This window comes from Notamacropus eugenii, chromosome 2 (assembly GCF_028372415.1).
Source record: "Notamacropus eugenii isolate mMacEug1 chromosome 2, mMacEug1.pri_v2, whole genome shotgun sequence".
Lineage (NCBI taxonomy): Eukaryota > Metazoa > Chordata > Mammalia > Diprotodontia > Macropodidae > Notamacropus > Notamacropus eugenii.
In genome coordinates, this window is record NC_092873.1 from 291,636,557 (window position 1) to 291,660,165 (window position 23,609).

Consider the following 23,609-nt stretch of genomic DNA (forward strand, 5'->3'; position numbering starts at 1 on the left):
CTCAGGCCTTCCTGACTCAAAATTCAGCATTCTACCTACTATGTCTCCACCTTTGGTGGAAGACTATTTTAGGAGTTCAGATGAAAGGAAAAGAAGGCATAAACAAGATGGGATGTACTTGAAAAACAGTACATTTTTAAAAAAATAAGTTTTATTGACAGTTTCTGTTTCTTATACAACCTAAGTGTCACTGGATACCCCTCTCCTTTCCCCTCCCAGAGAGTCATTCCATATTACTAATAGTATTTTTTGGACAGGAAAAAAAAAGAGTCAGCACAACTGATGGATGCACTGAGAAAGTCCAAAAATGTCTTCAAGGTGTAACACCTGTGGACTGCCCACCTTCTTGAAAGGGTAGGGTGGGATGTCTTCTCATATCTCTTCATGTGAGTTCTGTTTGAATTTTGTAATTTTGTTATATTTACTTTTGATTATTTTGCATACAGTCATTCTTTTCATTTATATTGTTGTTTTCTTGGCTCTGCTGACTTCACTGTATATCAGTTCATACAGATCTTTCCATGCTTTTCTGTATTCATCATCAAAATAATTTCTTACAACATAGTAATATTCCATTACATTCATGTATCACAATTTTGTTTAGTCATTCCCCAGCTGATCAGCATCTCCTTTGTCTCCAATTTTTAATTATTACAAAAAGGGCTTCTATTAACTATTTTGGAGTATATGGGACTTTCTTCTTTTCAATAGCTTTCTTAGGGTAGAAGCCCAGTCATGGAGTCTCTGGTTCAAAGGGTATGGACATTTTAGTCACTTTATTTGCGTAATTCCAAACTGCTTTCCAAAATGGTTGTACCATTTCACACATCCACCAGCAATGTATTAGTGTGCTTATCTTTCTACCACCCCTGCCTCTTTTTGTCATTCTTGCCAATTTGTAGTATGTGAGGTGAAACCTCAGGTTTGATTTGCTTTCCTCTTATTATTAGTGATTTGCAGCATTCTTTCATGTGGTTGTGAATACTCTGGAGCTCTTTTTGTTGTTGTTTTTGTTTTGGGGTTTTTTGGTGAGTAAATTGGGGTTAAATGATTTGCCCAGAGTCACACAGCTAGTAAGCATCAAGTGTCTGAGGCCAAATTTGAATTCAGGTCCTCCTGACTCCAGGGCCAATGCTCTGTCTGTTGTGCCACCTAGACAATTCCTCTGAGAATTATTTTGAACAACACTTTTTCAAAAGAATAATCAACAGGATCTGACAACTGACTACATGTAAGGGGAGAAAAAAGTCAAAAACGTCTCAGAGGTTTTGAATCTGGGAAACAGAATGATAATGTTATTAACAAAAATTAGGAAAAGCTGGTTTGGGGATGAGGAGTCAGTTTGAGCTCCCAACAGGATAACCAAGTGGGAATGACCATAAGACAGCCAGACATAATAGAACAGACTTCAGGAGATGGGTTGGCAACAGAAATTTGGGAATCAGCTGTATTACAGTCAACTGCTTATTGGTGACAGCTGAAGCAAGATGAGCAGATAAGATAAAACTGACTAGGGAGAGAATGTATATAGAGAAAAACAACCAAGGATAAAATATTTGGCAACATCTATACTGAGAAGGCAGGAGGATCAGGATGAATAGTAAAAGAAACAGTCAGGGGCCAGAAGAGTCAGAAAAGAAAGAAAAATAGGTGACCACAGTAACACATAAGCCAAGAAAGGAATTAAAAATCAGAACAGAACCTCAGGGGCTATCTAGTTCAGTATTTATCTGACCAATAATCTCTTCTGCAACACCAACAAATGGTTACCCAGCCACAAGCATGAAAATCTCCATGAAAACCTCTGCCTTCCAAGGCAGCCCATTACACTTTTGAATAGCTCTTATTAGGAAACCTTTTGAATCCTATCTCTATGCAACTTCTATCCATTGTTACAAGTTCTGCCTTCTGAGGAAAGGAAAAAAAGTCTGAGGAAGGTAGAAATAGTCAGCAGAGCTAGAAAGAGGTCAAGGAAGAAGAGGAAACCTGGAAAATGAACACTGAACTTGGCAATTAGGGGTCACTGATGAGAGGCAGCATGGTCTAGTGGATAGACTGATGAACTTGGAATCTCTAAGACCTGGTTGTTGGACTCTTGCCCCACATACTAGCTGTGTGACCTTGGGCTTCAGTTTCCTCATCTATAAAATGAGAGAGTTGAACTCAACAATCTCTATGCTCTCTTCCATTTCTGCCTCTAACATGAGATAATATTGAAGAGGCCAGTTTTAGTGAAGAGTTGGTAGCAGAAACCTGATTGCTAGAAGTTAAGTAGTGAAGGGCTGCTGGTGAGACAACAGAGGCAGAAATATTCACGTCTTTGAGAAATTCAAAGGAGATGTGACAGTAGTTCAAACAAGTAGCAGGGCTTGGAAGACATATTTTATTTTGTTTTGTTTTAGTTTTAAGGACAGAGGCTCAGGAAAGATCCAAAAAAGGGGAGATATTAAAGGTTCAAGAGAGAAGAGGAATAATTGATGGAACAAGCTTTCAAAAGAAGTAGGAAAGGACATAATTGAGAAAACTGATAGGATTGGGCCTAGAAAGGAAGAGGAACCAAGAGACTGGGTGACAATACAAATTTTGGGATGGAAATATTTTCTTATATTGGATAACCAACCTCATTTTTTTTTAGGAAAGTAAGAGTTGAGGTTTTCTGCTGAGAATGATAAAGGTAGAGTTAAAAGCTTGAGGATGGTGGACAAGATCTGAACAACTCCTGTGGGATAATTATCAGTGTGAATGAGTTTTATAGTTTTTATCCTGGAGGCAGGTATTTATTGGTCGGGAGATTCGGGACACTGGTAAACTGGGAAATAGGGCATAAAAATGGAAAGCTAAAGGCTATGGAAGGCAATCTCCAACCATTTCATAGCTCATAAGTGAGTTGCTACTGTAGTACAAGTTAGGAAAGATGTATGGGGCTAATAAAAGGGTACAGATTTTTTAGGGCATGGACTGTTAAATTTTTGTGAGTTTTTTACTTCCCACTGACTTAACCAAACAATGGTGAAAGTACCAATAACTGAAACCATGCTGTTTTAGATGAGAAAATAATCAGTGTATTACTGAATTTTACAAAATATTTTCCTCCAAAGAATGTAAATTAAATTCTACCTATATTTTAGTAGGGACACTATTGCCTAGGATAGTAAACAATCCTGTCATTCAAAGATGTAATAAAAATGATGTTATTTTATCTCTCCTTCAATGAAACAAGGCAATGTTGGTTATTTTTGCAAAACTATTTTTTTCTTCTCTTTTTTCCTTTGTTATAAGGAATGGCACTCTGGGGAATGGAAGAAGAGGATACATTGGGGAAATATAGATGATGAAAAACCAAAAGACATCAACAATAATTTATTCTTTAAAAACACATGGAGGATAGCTAAGACAGGTTTGTACAGTGCTCTGGGATTCAACTGAAAATGCTTCAAAAATGGAAGGTCAAAATTATGGTGGAAAATGTAATTGCACAATGTTAGAAAACATGAAAAATTCACTTACTGGGTAATAGTTCTCTGTCGGCCGTCTCTGTGCAGCTGGGATAAGGGTAAAATAGATGGCCCTTCTCTAATGGGTATGGAATCATTCTAAAGGCTAAAGGAAACAAAAGCAAAATATTTGTATTCAACGCTGGATAACTTATCCCATACTTCAGTGAAAAACTATATGGCATTCTCAATATAAATAAAAATGATGAATAAAGCAGTTATTAAACACTTACTATATGCAAAGCACCACGCTAAGTATTAGAGAGACAGAAGATTAAAACAATCCCTACTCTGAAGAAGCTTATATTCCAGTAGGGGAACAACACATATAGAAGGTTTCAGCAATAAGTCAGATAGAAAGTTCCCAGGGTCCCTACAGTATGGCAGCAAAGTGGATGTTAATGACTCTTTTTTAAAATGAAATTTTCATTGATAAAAAGCATATCAGTTTCTGATGTTAAATCATTTGTCCAGTGCAAAGGACTTAGGTGCAAGAAAAGTATTTTCCAGGTCTTCAATAACTGTGGCTACATATAGCATCTGCAGGAATACTTGCCAGGCTACATATGCACAGGGATTGCTTTCCAAGACTATGGCTGAGGGCACCGGGATAGAAGTATCGCACTTCCTAAGATTCTTGGGTTCAAGGTCCTGGACTATCTTCACCAGGGTCTGAGGGGAGATAGTGCTCAAGGTGATGGTGGTGGTGGTTTCGTTTGGTTTGCCTGGTATATGTTACCTCCTATTTCTCCCTCAGGGTGCCTTGAGAAAGTAAGAGCTAGGGTTTTCTTTTGAGATATGGCTAAGGTAAGGAGCTAGAGAGTGGAAAAGATTTGGAACAGCTTCTATAGGACAATTATCAGTATGAATGAATATTATACTACCTTTCTTTGAGGCAGTTACTTATTTGTGAAGAGACTGGGGACAAGGAGGACACTGGGAAACTGGAGATAGGGAGCAATGAAGAAAGTACAGAAAGAAAAAGCTAACGGCTTTGGAAGACAAACTTTGATTACTTCACAGTCCTCTTCCTGAGACTCCTGTAGCACAGGTTAGGCAAGATAGACATGTTTTACCAAACAACCATGAGGGTTCCACCAAATCCTCCAAAAGATCAACTCTATCATTCACTTACTTAGTACTATTTATATTCCACTTCTGCATGACCACTCTATGAAGTGGACTGGGAATATTTTCCTCACTTTATGGACAGCTGACTTTATTCCAGAGGGACTCCTACATGTGATTCCTTAGGTTATGGCTGAGGTTATATGCTTTGCTATCCCATCAAGGGAACTGCCATTGGTCGTGGATTCACCTTAGAACACCCTCTAATGGTTCCCTTAAGGAACTAGGCATAAAATGGGAACTGTTAAAAATTGTTGTGGACTCCTTGTAAGGGCATTGATTCAGCTAAGTGCTTACTTTGGTCACTACCCTGATATTTACTGGGGAACTATCAGTTTCTTCTCTGATAGGGTGCTGGCCATTGATAATTCTTTCATATCTTTTTTTATGATTACTTAATTTGATATTGACAATGTTTTTGATATTTTTCACTTAAATCATTTTGTGGGTGATTGAGCACAAGAGAGAAAACGCTATGTATAAAGTTGTAAATTAAGTGACAAAGTTAAGGAGTCATATAACAAGATGGTCATTCATGAAAAAGTGAATGATGTGCTATGGTGAAGTTATATGAGAGAACAATGAAAAGAAAAAATATTTTACTACTTAAGTCAGTTTAATTTTCTGAATGAATGCTTGTTTAAAAATAAAGCCGTAGTTTCTGGAGGCAACCATCAGAATTCATTTTGCAGCATGAGAGTGACTATAAGAATTTCTAATGCTAAAAAACCAGGTATCTAATTATGTATCTTCACTTTCTTGTCTACTTACTATTTAAAAAGCCAAAAAGAAAAAAAAGCCCAACTATATAATTTCTTACAAAGAAAACCTTAAAACAATTAAACAAACCTGAAGAAGTTCACTAAAGTCTCCTGTGCTTATCTGTTATTTCCCCACAACTACAGCATTTCAAAAATCCATAATTTCCTCCAAGTGGGCGTTTCCTTCACCAGTGTAGACTGCTACCCTACAATGCCTTAGTAGATAACTTCATCAACTGCTGTGGCAAAAAAAAAAAAATCATCTTGTATCTAATACTCTAGGGAAAAGCCTCACCAAACTGAGCCTGGCTGATCCTCAGAGGACAGATATAACTAACATCTGTCAATGAGGCAGTAACAGAAATCTTCATAGCTCAGTGGGACCTGCCAGAACTTGATCTTTGAAGAGCCCAGAGTCACCTCCATGCCATGATGAGGCAGCATTCCCTACAACAGTGTACTTGAAATAACGTTTGTATGTTACATCACTACAGCTAGTTACATGTAATTTACTGGATACTTTAAGATTGCAGCTTCAGTTCCACCCCAAATGTGGCATCAAGATAAGTGAATTAAGCATTTCCAGCAACAAACCAAACATAATAGTGTTGAGTTCACTTTGAAATTAATCTGAACAACAAAGCCTTAAGGAGGCTAACACAATCTCATTAAAGCAGACTGCTAGTGAATGCTGTGAATAAAGTCAGAGAGATTAGCTAGTAGGCTTGGAAAAGAATACTTACTGCCTTCCCACGTACACTGCAACAGATTAAGGGCACCTTCTATTCGCTTCCAGTGCTGAAGATGAAAGAAAGCATAGGCAACTGCCTCACTGTCCCCCCGTTTCAGAATATGTTCTGGGGGTAATATTAAACTTTTCATTTCAAGTAAATACTGGAAAAATAACACACAAAGACACACAAGAGAAGAAAAGAAAGTGAAGTTATCTGGATTAGACTCAAACTTCACAAAAACACAGATTTCAAAATGTTAGGAAGTTTGCTATAATGAAATCTCAGAGTATTTGGAGTGATAGACTCATGATGAAACTGAGGATCCAGCTGAGGGGTGTGGGGGAGTTAAATACTGCTTAAAAAACATACACAAGATTCTCAAAGTTCATGATATTCTCATTGGCCACAATAATGACAAAAAAGAATAAAGTTTCCCTAAGATTAAAATGGAAATAGAGGCTGAGAAAGTTGGTTGACAAATAATTTTCCCATGAACACCCCAGAGGAAAGCAAAAATGAAGAGGTTAACAACACAGCAAAGGAAAAATAAGGTCAAAAATTTACAAAGCACCAAGTTGGGGAGTATTGCATTCAAATTTTTCTTTTTTCTTCTTATTCCTGAATTTTCAGGAAGGAGAACTAGAATGAATAGAATTGCCAATCTTCATCCTGAAATCCATCTTTTACTCTAACATAAAAACCGTGCTTTACCATTAAAATCATTAATAACAGAGCAATAATGACTAATGCATTCATCAATCATACTGAATTGAGGATGAAAACTGAAATGTCCACCTGAACATGCTATCTTTATTATCCATGATAATACTATTTAACTTGCCAATCTAGCTCTTCTCCACTCAAGGCTCAAGACACTCTCTTCTCTCACTAAAATGGGCTCAGAAGACTCTCATTGGTTATAAGCAAGCTGAGATTAAATTATGAATTGTAATAGCCAAACCACACTAACTTGTTATAAAATGCAAGGGAAAAAGTTCCTACTTGCAGATGTGTTGCATAAGGAACATATTCTTTCACTTTAAATCAACAATGTGGTTCCCATGGCTTTTTTACAGGCCAAAATAAAAAGAACAGAAATATAAGAGAGAAGTTTGTAAAACTGAGATTCTATAGTCCTGTAATACATTTTAGCTGCATCAGTTTCAAAAATTTTTAAAGGAGCCCATTAGTCTTGCATTCTAAAATGTTTCTAATACATGCACCTAAATGTCAGCTCACTTCGATCATCCAAATATATATAAAATGATTTTTTTTCCAGTTTGTTTATGAAATTCTCCTCTTAGATAATGACTCAACTTAATCCCCACCTTTAATCATTTTTGCTCTTGATGTTTCTGACTCTCTCCTCAAAGTATAAGAATGCAGTCTGCTCATCAATTTATTTCAGCAGATGTCACAAGCTATGAGATTATTTACTAATCCAGTTTGGGGACTTAACATTTCCCATTCAGTTTCTTAAAGGAATGCAGCAGAGGTTGTGCCCTGGTCAAGCAAAGCCCATTTGCTGCCTGGCTGGGTTCTCTCCTTTAGTGCCTTGGGCCTATACTTGGGAGGGTAATATTCTTTCTAATCCCCTCTAATCCTCTTCCATTTTTTTTTTAAACATAGTAAAAGATCACTCACACCAGGCGGCTGTGGGAAAACTGGCTCAAATATCTGACCTCTGACATGACTCCTTATGCTCTCTGGGCTGAATATGCCACAAGGGCTCTGAGTGCTTCAATAGGAAGAGGGCGAGTGCGCACACATGCATTCACGCACACACACAAATACACACACACACATACACACACACACACAATGCTGTAATCACAGGAAAGTCTCTACCTAAAAATTACAAGTTTTTAATTTTGAGATCTACTTATCACATAGGAATTTTCCCTTAAAGCTCATCTTAGTTTTTACAAATAGCAGCTCATATGAAACTGTAAAAATATTGCAATTATTTTATATTTACACTCCTAAAGATTTTAGTTTACTATTAACTAAAACCTTGGATTCCAAATGATGTACACAGCTACAAAGAACATTGCTAGGCCCTCAACTTGATTAGAATAATTCTTATCTTATAAGAGCAAAACATTTGAAGATTCACAATAAATATTTTCTCAATAATTTGCTGTTTAGTAATTCAGGCAATAAATGTGTGACTCAGACATGTGTAACTTTTTTGTCCAGACCTGCAGTTTCATAGATGTAGGAAAATCCCAGGGAGGAAATTTCCTCCAGCAGTTTTTCTACAACTTACAGGTTTAGAAAATTACCTGGCCAATTAGTATTGGGTGGGGAAGAAAGGGGGGGGAGGGTAGGACTTCAATCCTTGTCTTCCTGACTCAATATCTCTGTATACAATCTCAGACATATGTATCTACATACACATATGCAAACTTATAAGAAATATTTGTGAGAAAATAAGTTCATGCTATTTCTTAGGAAAACAAATCTGCAACTTTTAAATTTTAAAATTCTCCCTTGCAATAATTTACTTACATATTACCAAATTTTGCCCAATGATTCAAGTTAAAATATTCTACACATTTATCTCACAGGAACAATTCATGTTGTTCTGAGCTTAAAAAAATTATTGCTCTAAAATTCAAGAAAAATTCTCCATTTAATGAAGATATCTATAATAAAAGGGGATGATGAGTTACCCAACTTCAACTTATACATTTCATCAAATCAAACCAACAAACATTTATTAAGCACCTACTATGTGCAAGGCACTTTGCTAGGCAGTGGGGATACAAAGACAAAAAGGAAACAGGCCCAGCCTTTAAGAAGCCTACATGCTCCTGAGGGAATAAAAAATGTAAAGATGTTATTAAAAACATGGTACCAAAATAAAATTTTAAGACATAGAGAATACTAACAACTAGGGATATGCTTTGAAAGAACCCAGGAATTCTAAGAGGGGGAGGTGAAGATAGAGTGAATTCCAGGCATGGGGGAGAGTATATATAACTTCATGGAGGCAGGATATGGAATATCCTGTTCAGAAACAGCTAAGAGACCAGTATGATGAGAACAGAGAGTTCTTTAAAGGATAGGATGGGAAATCAATTAGGAAGAGTCTGTGGCAGTAAGATAGAGGGGGTTTCAATGTCAGGCCAAAGATTTGTATCTTATCCTAGAGGCAACTGAGGAACACTGAGGATTTTTGAACAGGAGAAATAGCTATATTTTAGGATGACCAATCTGGCATGACAGCAACATAGAAATGATTTCAAAAGAGGAGAAAAGATAAGTCAGGTGAACTGACTATTATGATGATCAAGATAAGATTTAAAATTACAGATTTCCTTTGAGTATTGTAACCATGTTTTTTGTATCTTGCTCCAACACCTAATATACTCTTCCACACATGGTACCCATTCTATTTGTTGGCTGACTCGGTCTAACACACATAGCTGAAGACTTTAGGATTCTCTACTAAAGTATTTTCCCAATGCCTCATCATGATATGGAAGTGATCCTAGATTCTTGAAGCATAAGCTCTGGCAAGTCCAAGAAAGCGTCAAGTACAGGGCTGGTGATGGATTACGTTTCTCTTGTTGGAGAACCAACCTAATTATATGCAGAGGTATAACACTTGGAGTTTGGTAACCTGGTAATGAACTTTTCTGGCTACAGAAACACAAGAGGATTAGCCTCTAAAGCAGAGAGGATACTATGATGTTATTGATATGGTACTACACTAATGAAATCAAAGATTTCTAAAGTAAATGTGAGAATATTTTCCAATTATGTGTGCAAAATAGAAGTCACTCCATCATGGTATAGTAGAAAGAATGCTGGATTTGAAGCAAGAGGACCCGAACTCAAATTCTGACTCTACCACTAATTTGTGTGACCTTTAGCATGTTACCTAACTTTTCTGGGTCTCTATTTCCTCTACTATAAAATGAGAGGATTAGACTAGATGCTTCAAAGATTACTTCCAATTTTCAGTCTATAATTGTATGATTTAAATGTTCATTTAGTTAATTTATTGTAAATAAATATGTAAAAGGAAGGGTAAAGGCTCAATTAAAAACTACAAAATAAGCACAAATCAAATATGCTATTGTATTTTTTTATATTAAGATGGGATTATATACTATCCAGAAAAGAAAAAAATAAGAGTATCTTTAAATAAGGTAACAAAGTAAAAAGCTAAGCTAAACAAAATTGGATCTTTTAAAGTAATGGGTCAATTGAGCTTCCCCAAAATTAGACAGGCTGTCATAGTAATCTGTTTCCAAATTAATCTCACTGCAATACTCCAAGTAAATCCCACTAAGTTCACGTATCATATGTTATCTGTAGAACTCCTGAGCTCAGAAGACCTTCACTATTAATTTGGAATCTATTCCATGAACACTAGAACTTTCCAGGAGCAAGGCTAAGTTACATATATATCTATAAGACAGTAAATAACTACTAGAGAACCTATTTGCACTGGTCACGTAGAAAATTAGAGCAACAGATACTTTGGACATTAGGATTAAAGTAACATGGTGATACAGTGGTCTGGTATATAGCTTTATAATAAAAGCTCTCAATAATACCTATTGTTATACTCAAACTAACTCTGTTGTGCTTTGATCTTTATAATTTATTTTAAAGATCACCTTATAACTAACTCCAGCTCTGTAAGTCTTACAATGGTCTTTGGTCAAATGCAATAAAATTCTGACCTGAAGTAATGATAATGCTCTATAATCTTCTTCCTTGTAAAGGCAGAGGTTAAAGACAAATCTGTCTCAAAGCATCTGAAATTAAGTTGCTTTGCTCTTGATCAGTCATGCACACAAATGCCAATTTCTCTCTGCAATTATCATTCTCAGTGCACATTCTATGAGACTGGACAAGCGAGCTGAATACAGAAAGCCACGTGGCTCTGTATAAGGGACAGCTGCTATACATACCCTCAATAGCCTCAAGACATAGGGGATATGATCCTATACTGAAGAAGTGGCAAAGAGGAAGATCATCCATTTAATATGTGTACTTAATATTTTAATTGCCTTTCACTGTTTGGATAACAGGGACACTCAAAGGGCCAGAAGCAGGTACCACTGGAACTATATGTGGGTCAGCATCTATAGCCACCTCATCTCTTTTATCACTCATTTTATTCTACTCATGATCTGACCTTTCCTTCTCTCAGTAACTTTGGGCATGTACCACCATAGGACAGGTATTCTGGGCTAGTGAAGCAGTACCTTGACCCTTTTGCTAAAAGAATAGTCTATGATCCTGAAGGTTTCAAAGGTGCTCCAGACTAACCAGAACAGACTTTATATTCTACATATTTACTTATTTTTTTTTAAAATCCCCTTGCAACTATAAAAGCTCCAAGCCAAGTCAGCTTTCTTGCCAGCACCAGACTAAAAGCAGCTTTATTATTAAAGAAGAAATTCTAAAAAAAAAAAAAAAAAAAAAAAAAAGCTAACAAAACAATGTACTCCTGAACACACTCAAGACATGTCTCTCTTTTGAAAAATCTGCTTTACTACTGTTTGTAATGTATCTATACTTATTTATGTACATATTGTCTCCCACACTAGCATGAAAGTTCCTTGAGGACAGGGGCTGTTTTTGCTTTTGCTTTGTATCTCTACTGCTTAGCACTGTGCCCTCAAACATAATAAACATTAAAAGCTTGTCAACTGTTGATTGCTTTCATTTTGCAAGATACAAACAAGCTTTCCTCACTGTCAGACAGGATTTAAACTAGCTAATTCCCATCTGTCTTGGGCCCTTTACCTTGGATCTTCACTCTTTTCAGTAGAGGAATGCCTGAATTTCATATATTCTTGGCTAAAAGCACAAAAATGGCATTTATGGGGAAACAGGACTGTTAAGACAAGAAAAAGAAAAGGATGAGTATGCCAATGAGGAGGCAATGATCTTCAGTGACAATCAATCCTGGTAACATGAAAATAGGAAATCTTTCAATGAAATACTCTAATTTTATGTGCATACCCTTTGACCCAACAATATCACTTCTAGGACTGTATCCCAAAGAGATCATAAAAATGGGAAAGAGTCTCACATGTACAACAATATTTGTAGCAGCTCTCTGTAGCGGCCAAGAACCGGAAATCAAGGGGATGCCCATCAACTGGGGAACAGCTAAACAAGTTGTGGTAAATGAAAGTAATGGAATACTATTGTGGTATAAGAAATGATGAACAGGAAGACTTCAGAGAGGCCTGGAAAGATCTGAACTGATGCTGAGCAAAAGGAGCAGAATCAGGAGAACATTGTACACAGCAACAACCACAGTGTGCGAGGAATTTTTCTGGTAGACTTAGCCCTTCACAGCAATGCAAAGACCTAAAGAATTCTCAAAGGACTCTTGAGGCAAAATACAATCTACACCCAGAGAAAGAACCATGGAACTGGAATGCAGAATGAAGCAGAATATTTTCTTGTGTTACATTTTGTTTTGGTTTGGTTTTTCTCATGGTTTCCCCATTCATTTAAATTCCTCTCTGCAACATAACTAATGTGAAAATATGCTTAATAAAAATGTATGTATAGAAAACATATAAGATTGCAAGCCATCTTGGGAAGGGAGGGGGAAGCAAGGGGGAGAAAATTTAAGACTTATGGAAGTGATTGTAGGAAACTGAAACCAAATAAATTAATTTAAAAAAAAAAAAGAAATGGTCTAATTTTAGTCAGAGGATCTTTGCCTGCCCAAAACAAGAGTCAGTTTTTATAGACAGTACAGAGGAACTCTGGAGACCATCTAATCCAGGACTTCTTCACCTTCTGAGTCATAGATCCCTTTGGCAGTCTGGTGAAGCCTATGGACCACTTCTCAGAAGAATGATTTTAAATGCATAGAATACTTAAGATTACAAAGGAATATAATTATAATGAAATACAGTTACCAAAGTATTTTTAAAAACCAAATTTACAGACTGGCTGTAGTCTAATCTCTATTTTTTATAAATGAGGAAACTAAGGCCTAGGAAGGTAACAAGGTACTTCTGAAAGATGCCAGCCTTATTTGTCTAGAGGTCTCATAATCTAACGTTGTGGATAATAATTCCATTCTAATCAAATGCACGTATGAAGGACAGCTAAAAATGTTAATGGTGGTAAAAGAAACCTTGTATTCAAAGCGTGGAGAAAAGAAACTTATGGCTAGTGACAAGGAATGAGAAACAAGTAAATAAGGTCATAGGTATTATTATGGAATCTTCTTCTCCAAAGGTATTTGAGAATGTGATAGACATACATATGTATAGAACTGACTAAATGAAGCTAGCCTGAAAGCAGGGAGATGAGTTAACCAAAGGGTAAAAGGCTCCCCCAATCTGCCTGGACATAAAATACGCAGCACTTCTAGTGATAACACATACAAAAGTTTCATAACCAAATAAAAAGCTTGCTGGTATAAACACAGTATACAAACCCCAAACGAAGACCACAGGGTTATCATAACTGCTGGATACTGAAATTTACTCAGAAGAATCAAAGGTCTGTGCAAGCAATCAATATTAATGAAATACCTAAAAGTAAATGCATAGCCTGGAGAAATTTATGTGATCTTTCTCCACTGCACTTCTAATAGTTTCCAGCTTTAACAAATTGCACAGCTCTAGACCTAGTCATTCCTGTTGGAGCTATATGGAAAGCTGCCAACAAACATTCTCTGCTAAGTCAACTTTATCCTTTGTCATTTTATTGTTATGTTTCGTATGATCATTTATGCCAAATTTGCATAAGAAATTTGTAAGAAGAAATAAAAAGGTTTTTTTTTTTAAACGTTAAAAATGTCATTGTTCATTAGGTTAAAGAAGTCATCACGACCCTCAATAGAAGTTTGAGAAGGAAACCCCGCAAAGTCCTTTATTTTTGCTTGGCCCCAGCTGAGAGTTAGGAATATAGACCATGACAAGGGGGAAAAAAGAGAGAGAGAAGCCTGAACATACTTCATCAATGTATGACTGTAGCAAAAACAGACAGCCGCAAATTCCAGAGCTGTGTCAGTTCATATAACATTAATGTTATTTAAGTGGGACACTGTCCAGATTGTTGGGACTCAGAATTTCTCAGAAGTACCTTAATGACTGTTCTGTTTGATAGAGTTCAGTTTAAGGATTCTACCCTTTTAAAATAATGTCATTTTGCAGCACAATTCAACTTTCAATTGAATATTATAATAAAAGTTGGGTCATCACCTATTCTATTATTCAAAAAAGTCCCATCTTCTCATCAGGCCATTTGTTGGACTGGCTAAAAAATACAAGTACAATTTTGTTTTTAATAAATTACTAATGAAAATTATTTTTAAGTAAAAAAAAAAAATTAAAACAGGGCCTATTATTGAAAACCTTAAAGAAAATATCTCTTCAATACAGCAGTTTTTCCATTGAAAATTCAACCTGGAATGCCTCACAATTTAATCTCCTATGTTATAAAATGATCATTTATATTTTCTTCAACTAAAGTGGTATTAAAAAGTCCCATTGAAGAGCCTAGTGAGCTTTACCTAATAAGAATAGTTTTCAGTAGCCATTCTACTTGTGTTCCCATATATAAAAGAGGCAATTTTTACCACTATCCAGAATAGCAATGATTCCAAAATACCTGTTTCATTAAAAAAAATTAAGATTATCGGTTTTATGTAATGAAAGGATAACTCACTCAAGGTACAAAAATGTAAAGTGAGTAATTAGTTCTACAACTTGCAATCATTTTCTAGTCAATCCTGACTAATACTGCTTATTCTTTTTATAAGCTTACTATTTATCAGTAACACTACCTTTGTGCACAGCACTGTAGGGTTTATAAAACATTTTGCCTATAACAACTTCACGAGAAAGGTAATAGCAGCATTATTATCTATTTCCATTTTACAGATAAGGGAACTGAGGCTCACAGGTTATCTGGCTTGTGCAAGGTCACACAATTCGTGTCAGAATCATGATTTAAACCTAGCTCTACTGACCTCTAAATCAAGCACACTGTTTGTATCTCATGTTGTGGGTTCTACCCATCTGCCTAGGGGCAGGAGGGTCAACTAAGCTCTCAGTAAAGGCCTCATCTCTGTAGACTCTATATTTTTTGGAAATTATTTCTTGGAGGTTACAGTTTCCAAATTCCATAATCTTATCTTGTATTACTGCAACTAAAACTTTTTCTCAATATGATGTACAGAGTATATTTTTTAAAATTTTAAAATATTTTTAATATGCCTTAGAAAACAGCAACCAATATTCAATGTTAGGTGAGAATGCATAAATATTATTCAACAAACCACGCTGATAGGGTGTTGTAGCAAAGAAAAATGAAACTGGTACACAGTTTCATCAGGGACTACACAAACATCAACTCAGCAGTTCTGGGAACTTCCACATCTGTTTCCTATCATTGATTATTTTAATCTATTTGTCTCCAGTCTTTGTCCAGCTCAGGTCCAAAACTCAGGCATTTGCCTAGAAAACACTCTTACAGTAAAACACAGGAAATTTGATTTAATGATTCAAAATATGAATGACCCTCCACTAAAACCATGCCATTTGGCTATTTCTCCCCTAAAACTATAGTGAAAGCAACAACTAACTGAAGGCATAGACTTCGGACTATTCGCAGCAGCCACCAAATCTAAAGTGATTATTCCTAATGGTTTTTATAAATGTTCTTAATATCCCCTTCAGTCAAATGAGAAAAAAGCAAGCTAGAGTAGTTAAGACTATTGGACTTGAAGTTAGAAGATTTAGCTTTTGATCCAGTGTCTGCCATTGACTTTATAACCTGACGTAAGATTGATATTTTCATCAAAAAAACTTCAGTACTAAAAGAAAAGCAACACTTACTTTTGGAACATGAGGGTTAAATTCTACTGCTCTATGAATTGCTTCCACGGCATTAATTTCGGCAGTGCTCAGTCCTCTTCTAGAGGCTGTTTCTGGAGAGAATCTAGAGGCAGGGGAAGGAAAGAGGGAACATTTCAAATTGAAAAAAAAAAAAGATTAAAGAAAACAGTAAGAATTATCAGTTAAGACCATAATTCAATGTTTCAAAATTAAGAGGTTTCTGGTGATAGGAAAAAGCAACTGATTTCTAATATGGAAAGTAAAGCCACCTGGTTCAATATATACAACCAGGAAGCAGAGGGAATAGAAATCTTTAAACATATTTGAGCAGTACTTAGAAACTAAGTTAGACCCTTTGGGAAGAATAATAAAATCAAAAAAGCTACAAAGGAACATCCACAGTCCTACTACATAAAAAGAGACCTCTACCAATAGTTACCTGAGAAGAATGCAAGCAAAAGAAGAAGTGTCCCTTCATCAAACATATTCAGAAATACATTCAGAAAAACCAAGAATTAAGGGAATTCAAAATTACCCATATTAAATATAAACTCAGGGAAATAGCATGTGATATTTCATTCCAATATATAAAATGTCAAGTAATTAAGAAAAAGCATTTCTGAGGCTCACAGACTTGGCTAAAGAGTTCCAAGGCCTTAGTAACAAAAGAAAAACAACTTTAAAAGGAGAATTATTCAAAACCAGCAAAGAAAGAAAATTAATGGTTTCATATTTGGGTCTACAGTTAGTATCTTCTCCAGACGCTCTAAATTCCACAGCTACTCACCTATCTGACACAGTCCTAGTCTTCAACAGTGCTGCTGTATAACAAATTGCTGCTGACTTTGGAAGACTGATATCTGTAATAAAAAGATTCAAAACCAGTGAACTCAAACTTATATTGCTTAAGAAAAATAATGTCAAAATTATATCTATAAACACATTATGCAAATTTCACAACTTTTTTTTATGTCAAAGTTGACTTTCAAAAAGTTAAAGTTCTTGCACCAGAACTACGATGGTAAAGATCTTCTCTTTAGTGATTCTCAAAGTCCAAGTGAAACTAGCAAATACAATACTAACACACAGGACCTCCTATTTTTTTCCAAGAATACAACAGTGAAATTCTACAGCATAGCAGTGTTAGAATACTGAATAAATAATTCAGAACACAGGAGCAAATCTCAAATTTTTTAAACCAGTTAAGTCTCCAATCCTGGGCTTTCTCTAGCCTCAGCTCACTTTGATTTCTTAAATACAGTCTCCAAGCTCATCTAGTATATGTAGCCCAAGCAGGCCAAGCATCTGGTAAGTAACATATGGAAAGGATTTTTCACAAATTTCTTCATGAGCGTGCATCATTCTGAAGCACTTCTTAAGTGTTCCAGATGTTTAAAAGAAATAAACTTCTCTCTCCAAACATAACACGTTCAAACTTTCCAAGTCAACAGGCGAAAAGGAACAGGTCACAAATATTTCTAGGTTAATGGTCAAGAATCCACAACAGGATAGGTGGGGTAAGTGACAAAGTGCTCTGATAAGCCGAAAGGCATGTCCAAGGATGCCGTGATGAATGATGTCAAGCTCCCTTCAGCTCGTGGCTACAGGGGACATGTTCATGTCCCCAGGGGGAAGAACAGTTGCGGTGTCTCTGTGATAATCCTTACAACTCCCGAAATGAACTGACACAACTACTTCAGAGTAGCAAGACCAGGGTATCTTGGCAGGATAAAAGGGATCCCTCTCAAATTTATGATTCATTTAAAGACCCTGATGAGAAGACACTTCCTAGTGACCCATGCCAGTCTGTTCTTCATGTTACCATTAATGAATTACTGTATTAGAGGAAAAATATAAAGTCCGAGAATCTCTCTGGATCCCAATGTTTCATGCATATTGATGTTGAATCATCTGACAGATACACTAAAGGGAATCTAATTGTTAGGTAAAAGTGTTAGACAAACACCACTTACCATCATATTTCGCTAGAACTGCCTGAACATCTGCATAAGCCTGTAATTCTAGAAGAGATTCTAGGAGATTTTCATGGATGTTCAACATACTAAGAGGAGGAAACTCTTTCATTAGCTGCATATTAAAAAAAAATGATTAAAATATGGAACACAGAAGTTGTAGTTTATCAAAATAATAACATATTGCCTCTTCCTAGATGAATATAAGCCCCGTGAAGGCACAGACAGTTTCATTTTTGTTTTAATCTTTAGTGCCTAGAGCTAGAATATGCTGAACAGATATTTACTAAACTGAATTTGCTGAAGAAAAGAGATTCCATAATTCCATATATGTTTTGTTACTAAGTCAATTAAAAACAGTGATTCAACTAAAAATCAGAACCTGCTGAAAACATTTTCAAATTATTAAAAGCATTAGCATGATCTTCAAAACTACTCACATCTCTCATTATTTTTACTGCTTCTCTTATTCTTCCTAATTTTCTCGCACACATCGCTAGTCTTCGTTTAATATAAACCAATACATTGGTGTCTCTTCCTAAATGAAAAAGGAAAGAATGATACCACTATTGGCTAACATGATTATCTGAAATTTTATTTATATTATCCATTATATTTATTTACTTACACTGGAAGACCTAATTGAAATAAAAGTGTATAATTTATGTCTCTACAAATAATTGGTCCAAGAATAATACAATGCAAAGTCTGTAGTACACATGCATGTCACAAGTTCATGTTTAAGACTCACAGAAAAAAAGCACATATTAACTGAGAAAATCAGCATCTATATTTCTATTTAAATAACAGTATCACTATAATCTTCACTTGTTTTGACTGGCTAGCTAAGAGATTCCAAAATAAAATTTCCATGGACAATTAAACTTTAAAAAAAAAAAGCTGCCAATGACTAACTAACTCAAACTTCTAGAAACTGTTTTAAAAATGTTTCTGTAATGATCTCGTACTCATATTTGAGATATTACAAGGATAAATAACATGATACTTTTTAACAGATGCAATTTCATTAGTTTCAGCCTACAAAATTATAAATTCCCACAGTTGTGTTTTATAATAACATGCAGTAATGAAACATACTGTATACATCAATATTTAGCCTAGAAAGGGGACATTATCCAAACCTGAATTTCCACAAACAAAAAGATTTAGAACTTAACTGCTAACAGATAATACAATATATAAACATTTCAATTTATTGTCCACTAACTGCCAAAATCATGGAACCAAAGCCCTTTGGCCACAAAGAGAAGGCAGCAGCAGTACTGTTGCTCCTAATATCTCTGGTAAAAGTGTCTCCCTATGGAAAAAAGGGAGGCCTCAGTTTTTGTGGTTCACCAAAAGACCACCTCAAGCACTTCATGGAGAATTTCGAAACAATTACTATAAGGTATGAGGGTGGGTATTGTGCTCAGAATTTAATAAAGTGAATTCATCCATATCCCACTGCAGTTCCCTGGCCCTAATTCTAGACATCTAGAGACTGAACAGCATTTATTTGGGGATGACAGAGACACACAGTAGCATCATATTATCAACAAGAAAACTCTAAAATACTTCCTTTTAAGAACAACAAACTGTTCCAAGGTGAGTCTCTTCAATGATTCTCCCAACTCCCCCTTAAGATGAATTATATTTGTTTTGACAGTAACTATTATAAAAATTGGAAGTGGATCTATATAGTATTCTCTTTCAACATAATCAGAGCAAAACTTTTATGTCAGTATGTTTTCTCTTAATGAGTACATTTTTTTCTTTTTTTAAGTTTACAAATAACCTCGGTAAGTAGATTAGCCACTTCCTATGAAAATGAGCTAACCTATGAGCATTTACCTTGAAAAGAAAAAAAAAAGGAGTATTTGGAAAGATATGCGCAACTCAGTTTAGATGTGCTTACTAAGCTGGGCTTCATGCTGAGGGCTCTGGTGCTGGTGCTGCTGTGACCTCCTGTAGATTGTCTCCCCAGCTTTGAGGGCCTGTCTAAATAACTTCTCAGCCTCTACAATCGTGGTTGCCTCCTCTTCAGCCAGGAGAACATAGGCAGTAGCACAACTGCAAGCAAAGTAAAAAGATGAAGGGAACAGTCCGTCTTTCACACTCCTCTTCTGCCCCCCGTGTGTCCTCACTTCGACCCCTTCTTTCTAGCCCGTTAAGCTTAAAATGAAGCTGGTCAGGATAGTGGCCTATCCCACAGAAATAACCACAGCACCCCCTGCCTAGGTCAGTTTCTCTTCTCTCCTCCTCTTGGTCCCTCTCTTCACTGTCCTCTCTGACTTCCCAGCCATCTCTGGACTGAGCTGCCTCCACTCTAGCCATCTTTCACCATCCCTCTGGACTCCCTGCTCCTGTGGACAGCTGGGGCTATCACAGTGCACAGAACACTGGGTCTAGAGTCATGAAGACCTGAGCTCAGATCCAGTCTCAGACATTCACCAACTGGGTAACCCCAGGCAAGTCATACAACCTCTGATTGTCTCAGTTTCTTCAGCTGTAAAAATGGGGAAAATAACAGCATCCAGCTTTCAGGGTTGCTGTTTAGCACAGTGCCCAGCACAGAGTAGGTGCCATACAAATGCTTATTCCTTCCCTTTCCATACCAGAACCACTTAAATTCCACCCCTGGATCTCTGGGTTCTGATAGCTAGCATTTATACAATGCTTTAAAATCTGCAAAGTGCTTTACTACATCAGTTATCTCAGTGGATCCTCACAACCCAGAAAGGAGAAAATTATGCCTTTGAGAAGTTGTCATCCTGTAAGTTAAGCACTCTCTCCACTGCCCATCTGCCTCTAGGGGAGCTTCTGTCTTATCTTGCTCTGAATCACACCTCCTTACCAGTTCCAGGCCCTTTCCAGACCACCCTGCTGCTCACCTACTCCCTTTCACCCCAGCTTTTTAGTTCCCCTTTATATGCAGCCTTCCTCCAATAGAACAGAAGTTCTCTGAGATCAGGGACTGTCTCTTGTTTGCTTGTATTTGTATCCCTAGTGAATGGCACATAGTAGGAGCTCAAAATGCTTTGTCGTTCATACATTCTGGGAGTTTTTGTCCCATTATTTATCTTTCTGCCTCTACTTTTTCTTTCTCCGAAATATTTTCCTTCTCCATTTTTTCTTGAGGTGATGAAGAAGTAGGACAGTGAGAGAGAGAGAGAGAGAGAGAGAGAGAGAGAGAGAGAGAGAGAGAGAGAGAGAGAGAGAGGAATATAAAATATATTGGATAAAAATATAAAGTATATAACATATTATATAAAGAGGTGGCATAATGAATTTTACCACAGCTAAACCTGCTTTTAATCTGTATATACTGAGATGGTTATCTTAGTTTATTTGTCTACTTTAGAAAATTATATTCCCATGAATAAAAATTTTTCAGGAATAGGGTGACTAAGACATGCTATTTATGTGGGATAAATTTCTTTCTCTAAAAACTTCTGATTCATGTCCTAGTAAATTCTTCCAAAGTGATTACATCTCCCCAACAGTCATGGAGAAAAAAAGTGAAAAAAATCAAGGGAGATGAGGGCAATGGAGGCGAAAATAACTGTGCCTGATAAGCACTACTGTGTTCCCAATAACCTAGGAAACACCCCCCCCCCCCCCCCCCCCAGTGCAATAGCTACATCTCTCCTCACTTTGGCTCTGCCTTCTCCCACTGTGTCCTTTTTGTCTAGGGCCCTATTAATGGTATCCAGAATAAGTCCATCCCCCCTATGGCCCCTATACTGGTCTTCCCAATCACCAACACTATTACAAGTCTCAGTCCTCCTCTCCTCTAAAACTTACCTGTCCTATGTCTCCTCTTCCTTTGGGGTCAGGTTCCCTGAATTTCCCAAGGTAATGACTATATAACTTGGTAAACTGAATCTTGTTAATATGTTTTCAAAAATGGGAGGTAGCCTGTTCCCTTCAGGTTCTATGTCCATTTTAAAAGTATCCTCATGAAGACAAAGTTCCTACCTTGTTTCTTTAACTCAAAAGAATGATAGAATTATTTAGAAATATCTGGCCAGGTAAAAAGAGAAAATGATAGTAGGGCAAGGAGCCAATTAAGGGCCATACAAGAAAAAACAAATCACACTATGTAAATACTCTTCATATTTTGAGTAAGAAATTTCAATAAAAGGGAAACATGGGGTAGGGAGGTGGCACAATAGATAGAGTACTGGCCCTGGAGTCAGGAGCATGTGAGTTCAAATCTAGCTTTAGACACTTCAGACTTCAGACAGCTGTGTGACTCTGGGCAAGTCACTTAACCCCAACTGCCTCAAAAAAAAGTGAAGTATATAATAATTCCACTAATGAAGGAAAAACACTTAAAAAACAGAACTTGTACCTAATCTCAATGTGTTTTGAAGTACATGTAAACCAGAGAGAAAGTATTACTGAAATTATATTTTAGTAAAAAAGACTGCTTTAAATATCTCTCTACCCTACAATGCCTACCAATTGACACTGCTTAACTCCTTAAAAATGAAACCTCAAATACCCCATCCAGGATATATACTCTGACAAACCAACTCTGATTCCTTTCATTCTGCATCCTTTGGCATTTGTAATTTCCTATTTTACACTTAGTGATAATGATGTTTTTAATGTTAAGTTTATTTATGAGTACATATTTTGTCTAAAATTAAACTTTAATGTTCTTAAGAGCAGGGACTATGCCTTTTACTTTGAATGTCCTTTTTGCCCCTTACATACCATTCTGGTTCAGAGAACTTTAAGTATTTAATAAATGCTTACTAATAAAATGAAATAATTTTAAGGAACAGTACAAAGAAAGCTAAAACCTGGAATTCTGGGGAACCCCTTTCAAAAACCTATCAGGATAGAAAAAAATCTTTCAGAGGGTAAATGCTTCTGTACTTTCACAAAGACCTAGGAACTATGGTATGTCAGGAGTAGGGAACCTGCAGCCTCAAGGCCACTTGTGGCTCTCTAGGTCCTCAAGTGTGGCCCGAATCCAAACTTTACAGAATAAATCCCCTTAATAAAAGTATTTGTTCTGTAGAACTTGGACTCAATCAAAAGACCACACCCAAGGGCTTAGAAGGCCACATGTGGCCTCAAGGCCACAGGTTCTCCACCCCTATAAATACGAATTTCTGTCAACTGTACTAGCAATCTCAACTTTTTTAAAAGAAGGACTGTTCTGATTTTTAACATCTATTAAAAAGAAACAAAACCCATAGTTCCAAAAACATAGCACAATTGTCCAAAAAAGTTTTACTATATTCATGGTATGCTTATGGGGGGGAGGGGGGAGTGAAGGGGGGAGGAGAGAGACTATAAAACTATTCCAAGTTTCTTGAAAAATAATAATAAATGTAAAACAACATAAAAAAAGTTTGACAAATCAGATATCTTGATTATTTCTTCAAAACAAACTTTCACATATTTCAAACTTACTCATTGTTCAGTTCTAAAGCTTGATAAGCTGCTTTGATACGAGCTGGAGGATTTCTCTCCCGCCATGCCTTCTGCATAACTACAGAAAAAAATTTCAAAAAAGAAAATTATAAATATAAATTTTCTTATGTAAAATGTACAAAATGCTATGGAGGCAAATATTGTCAAATTATATGTTCCTGAAACTCATGTGAATGGAACTGGGTTAATACCTCACATTAACCCAGTTACTTGAGGTAAATTTCCA

General features: G+C 36.3%; 1 protein-coding gene across 6 annotated transcripts in view; it reads right to left on the reverse strand.

Annotated features, from left to right (window-relative positions):
• The window catches only part of ST7L (suppression of tumorigenicity 7 like), an 87,222-nt gene that overhangs the window by 35,047 nt on the left and 28,566 nt on the right, over window positions 1-23,609 (reverse strand). For all 6 annotated transcript variants that reach the window (XR_011974801.1, XM_072644359.1, XM_072644356.1 and 3 more), the window contains exons 6-13: window positions 23,363-23,441; window positions 19,848-20,002; window positions 18,373-18,470; window positions 17,933-18,047; window positions 16,747-16,819; window positions 15,960-16,062; window positions 6,127-6,277; window positions 3,508-3,600 (exon numbers count right to left, since the gene is read on the reverse strand). Coding sequence is in view for 5 of the 6 variants with exons in the window: in XM_072644359.1 (XP_072500460.1) it covers window positions 3,508-3,600; window positions 6,127-6,277; window positions 15,960-16,062; window positions 16,747-16,819; window positions 17,933-18,047; window positions 18,373-18,470; window positions 19,848-20,002; window positions 23,363-23,441 (867 nt within the window). In the remaining variant the exon portion in view is untranslated. The remainder of the gene's footprint in view (window positions 1-3,507; window positions 3,601-6,126; window positions 6,278-15,959; window positions 16,063-16,746; window positions 16,820-17,932; window positions 18,048-18,372; window positions 18,471-19,847; window positions 20,003-23,362; window positions 23,442-23,609) is intronic.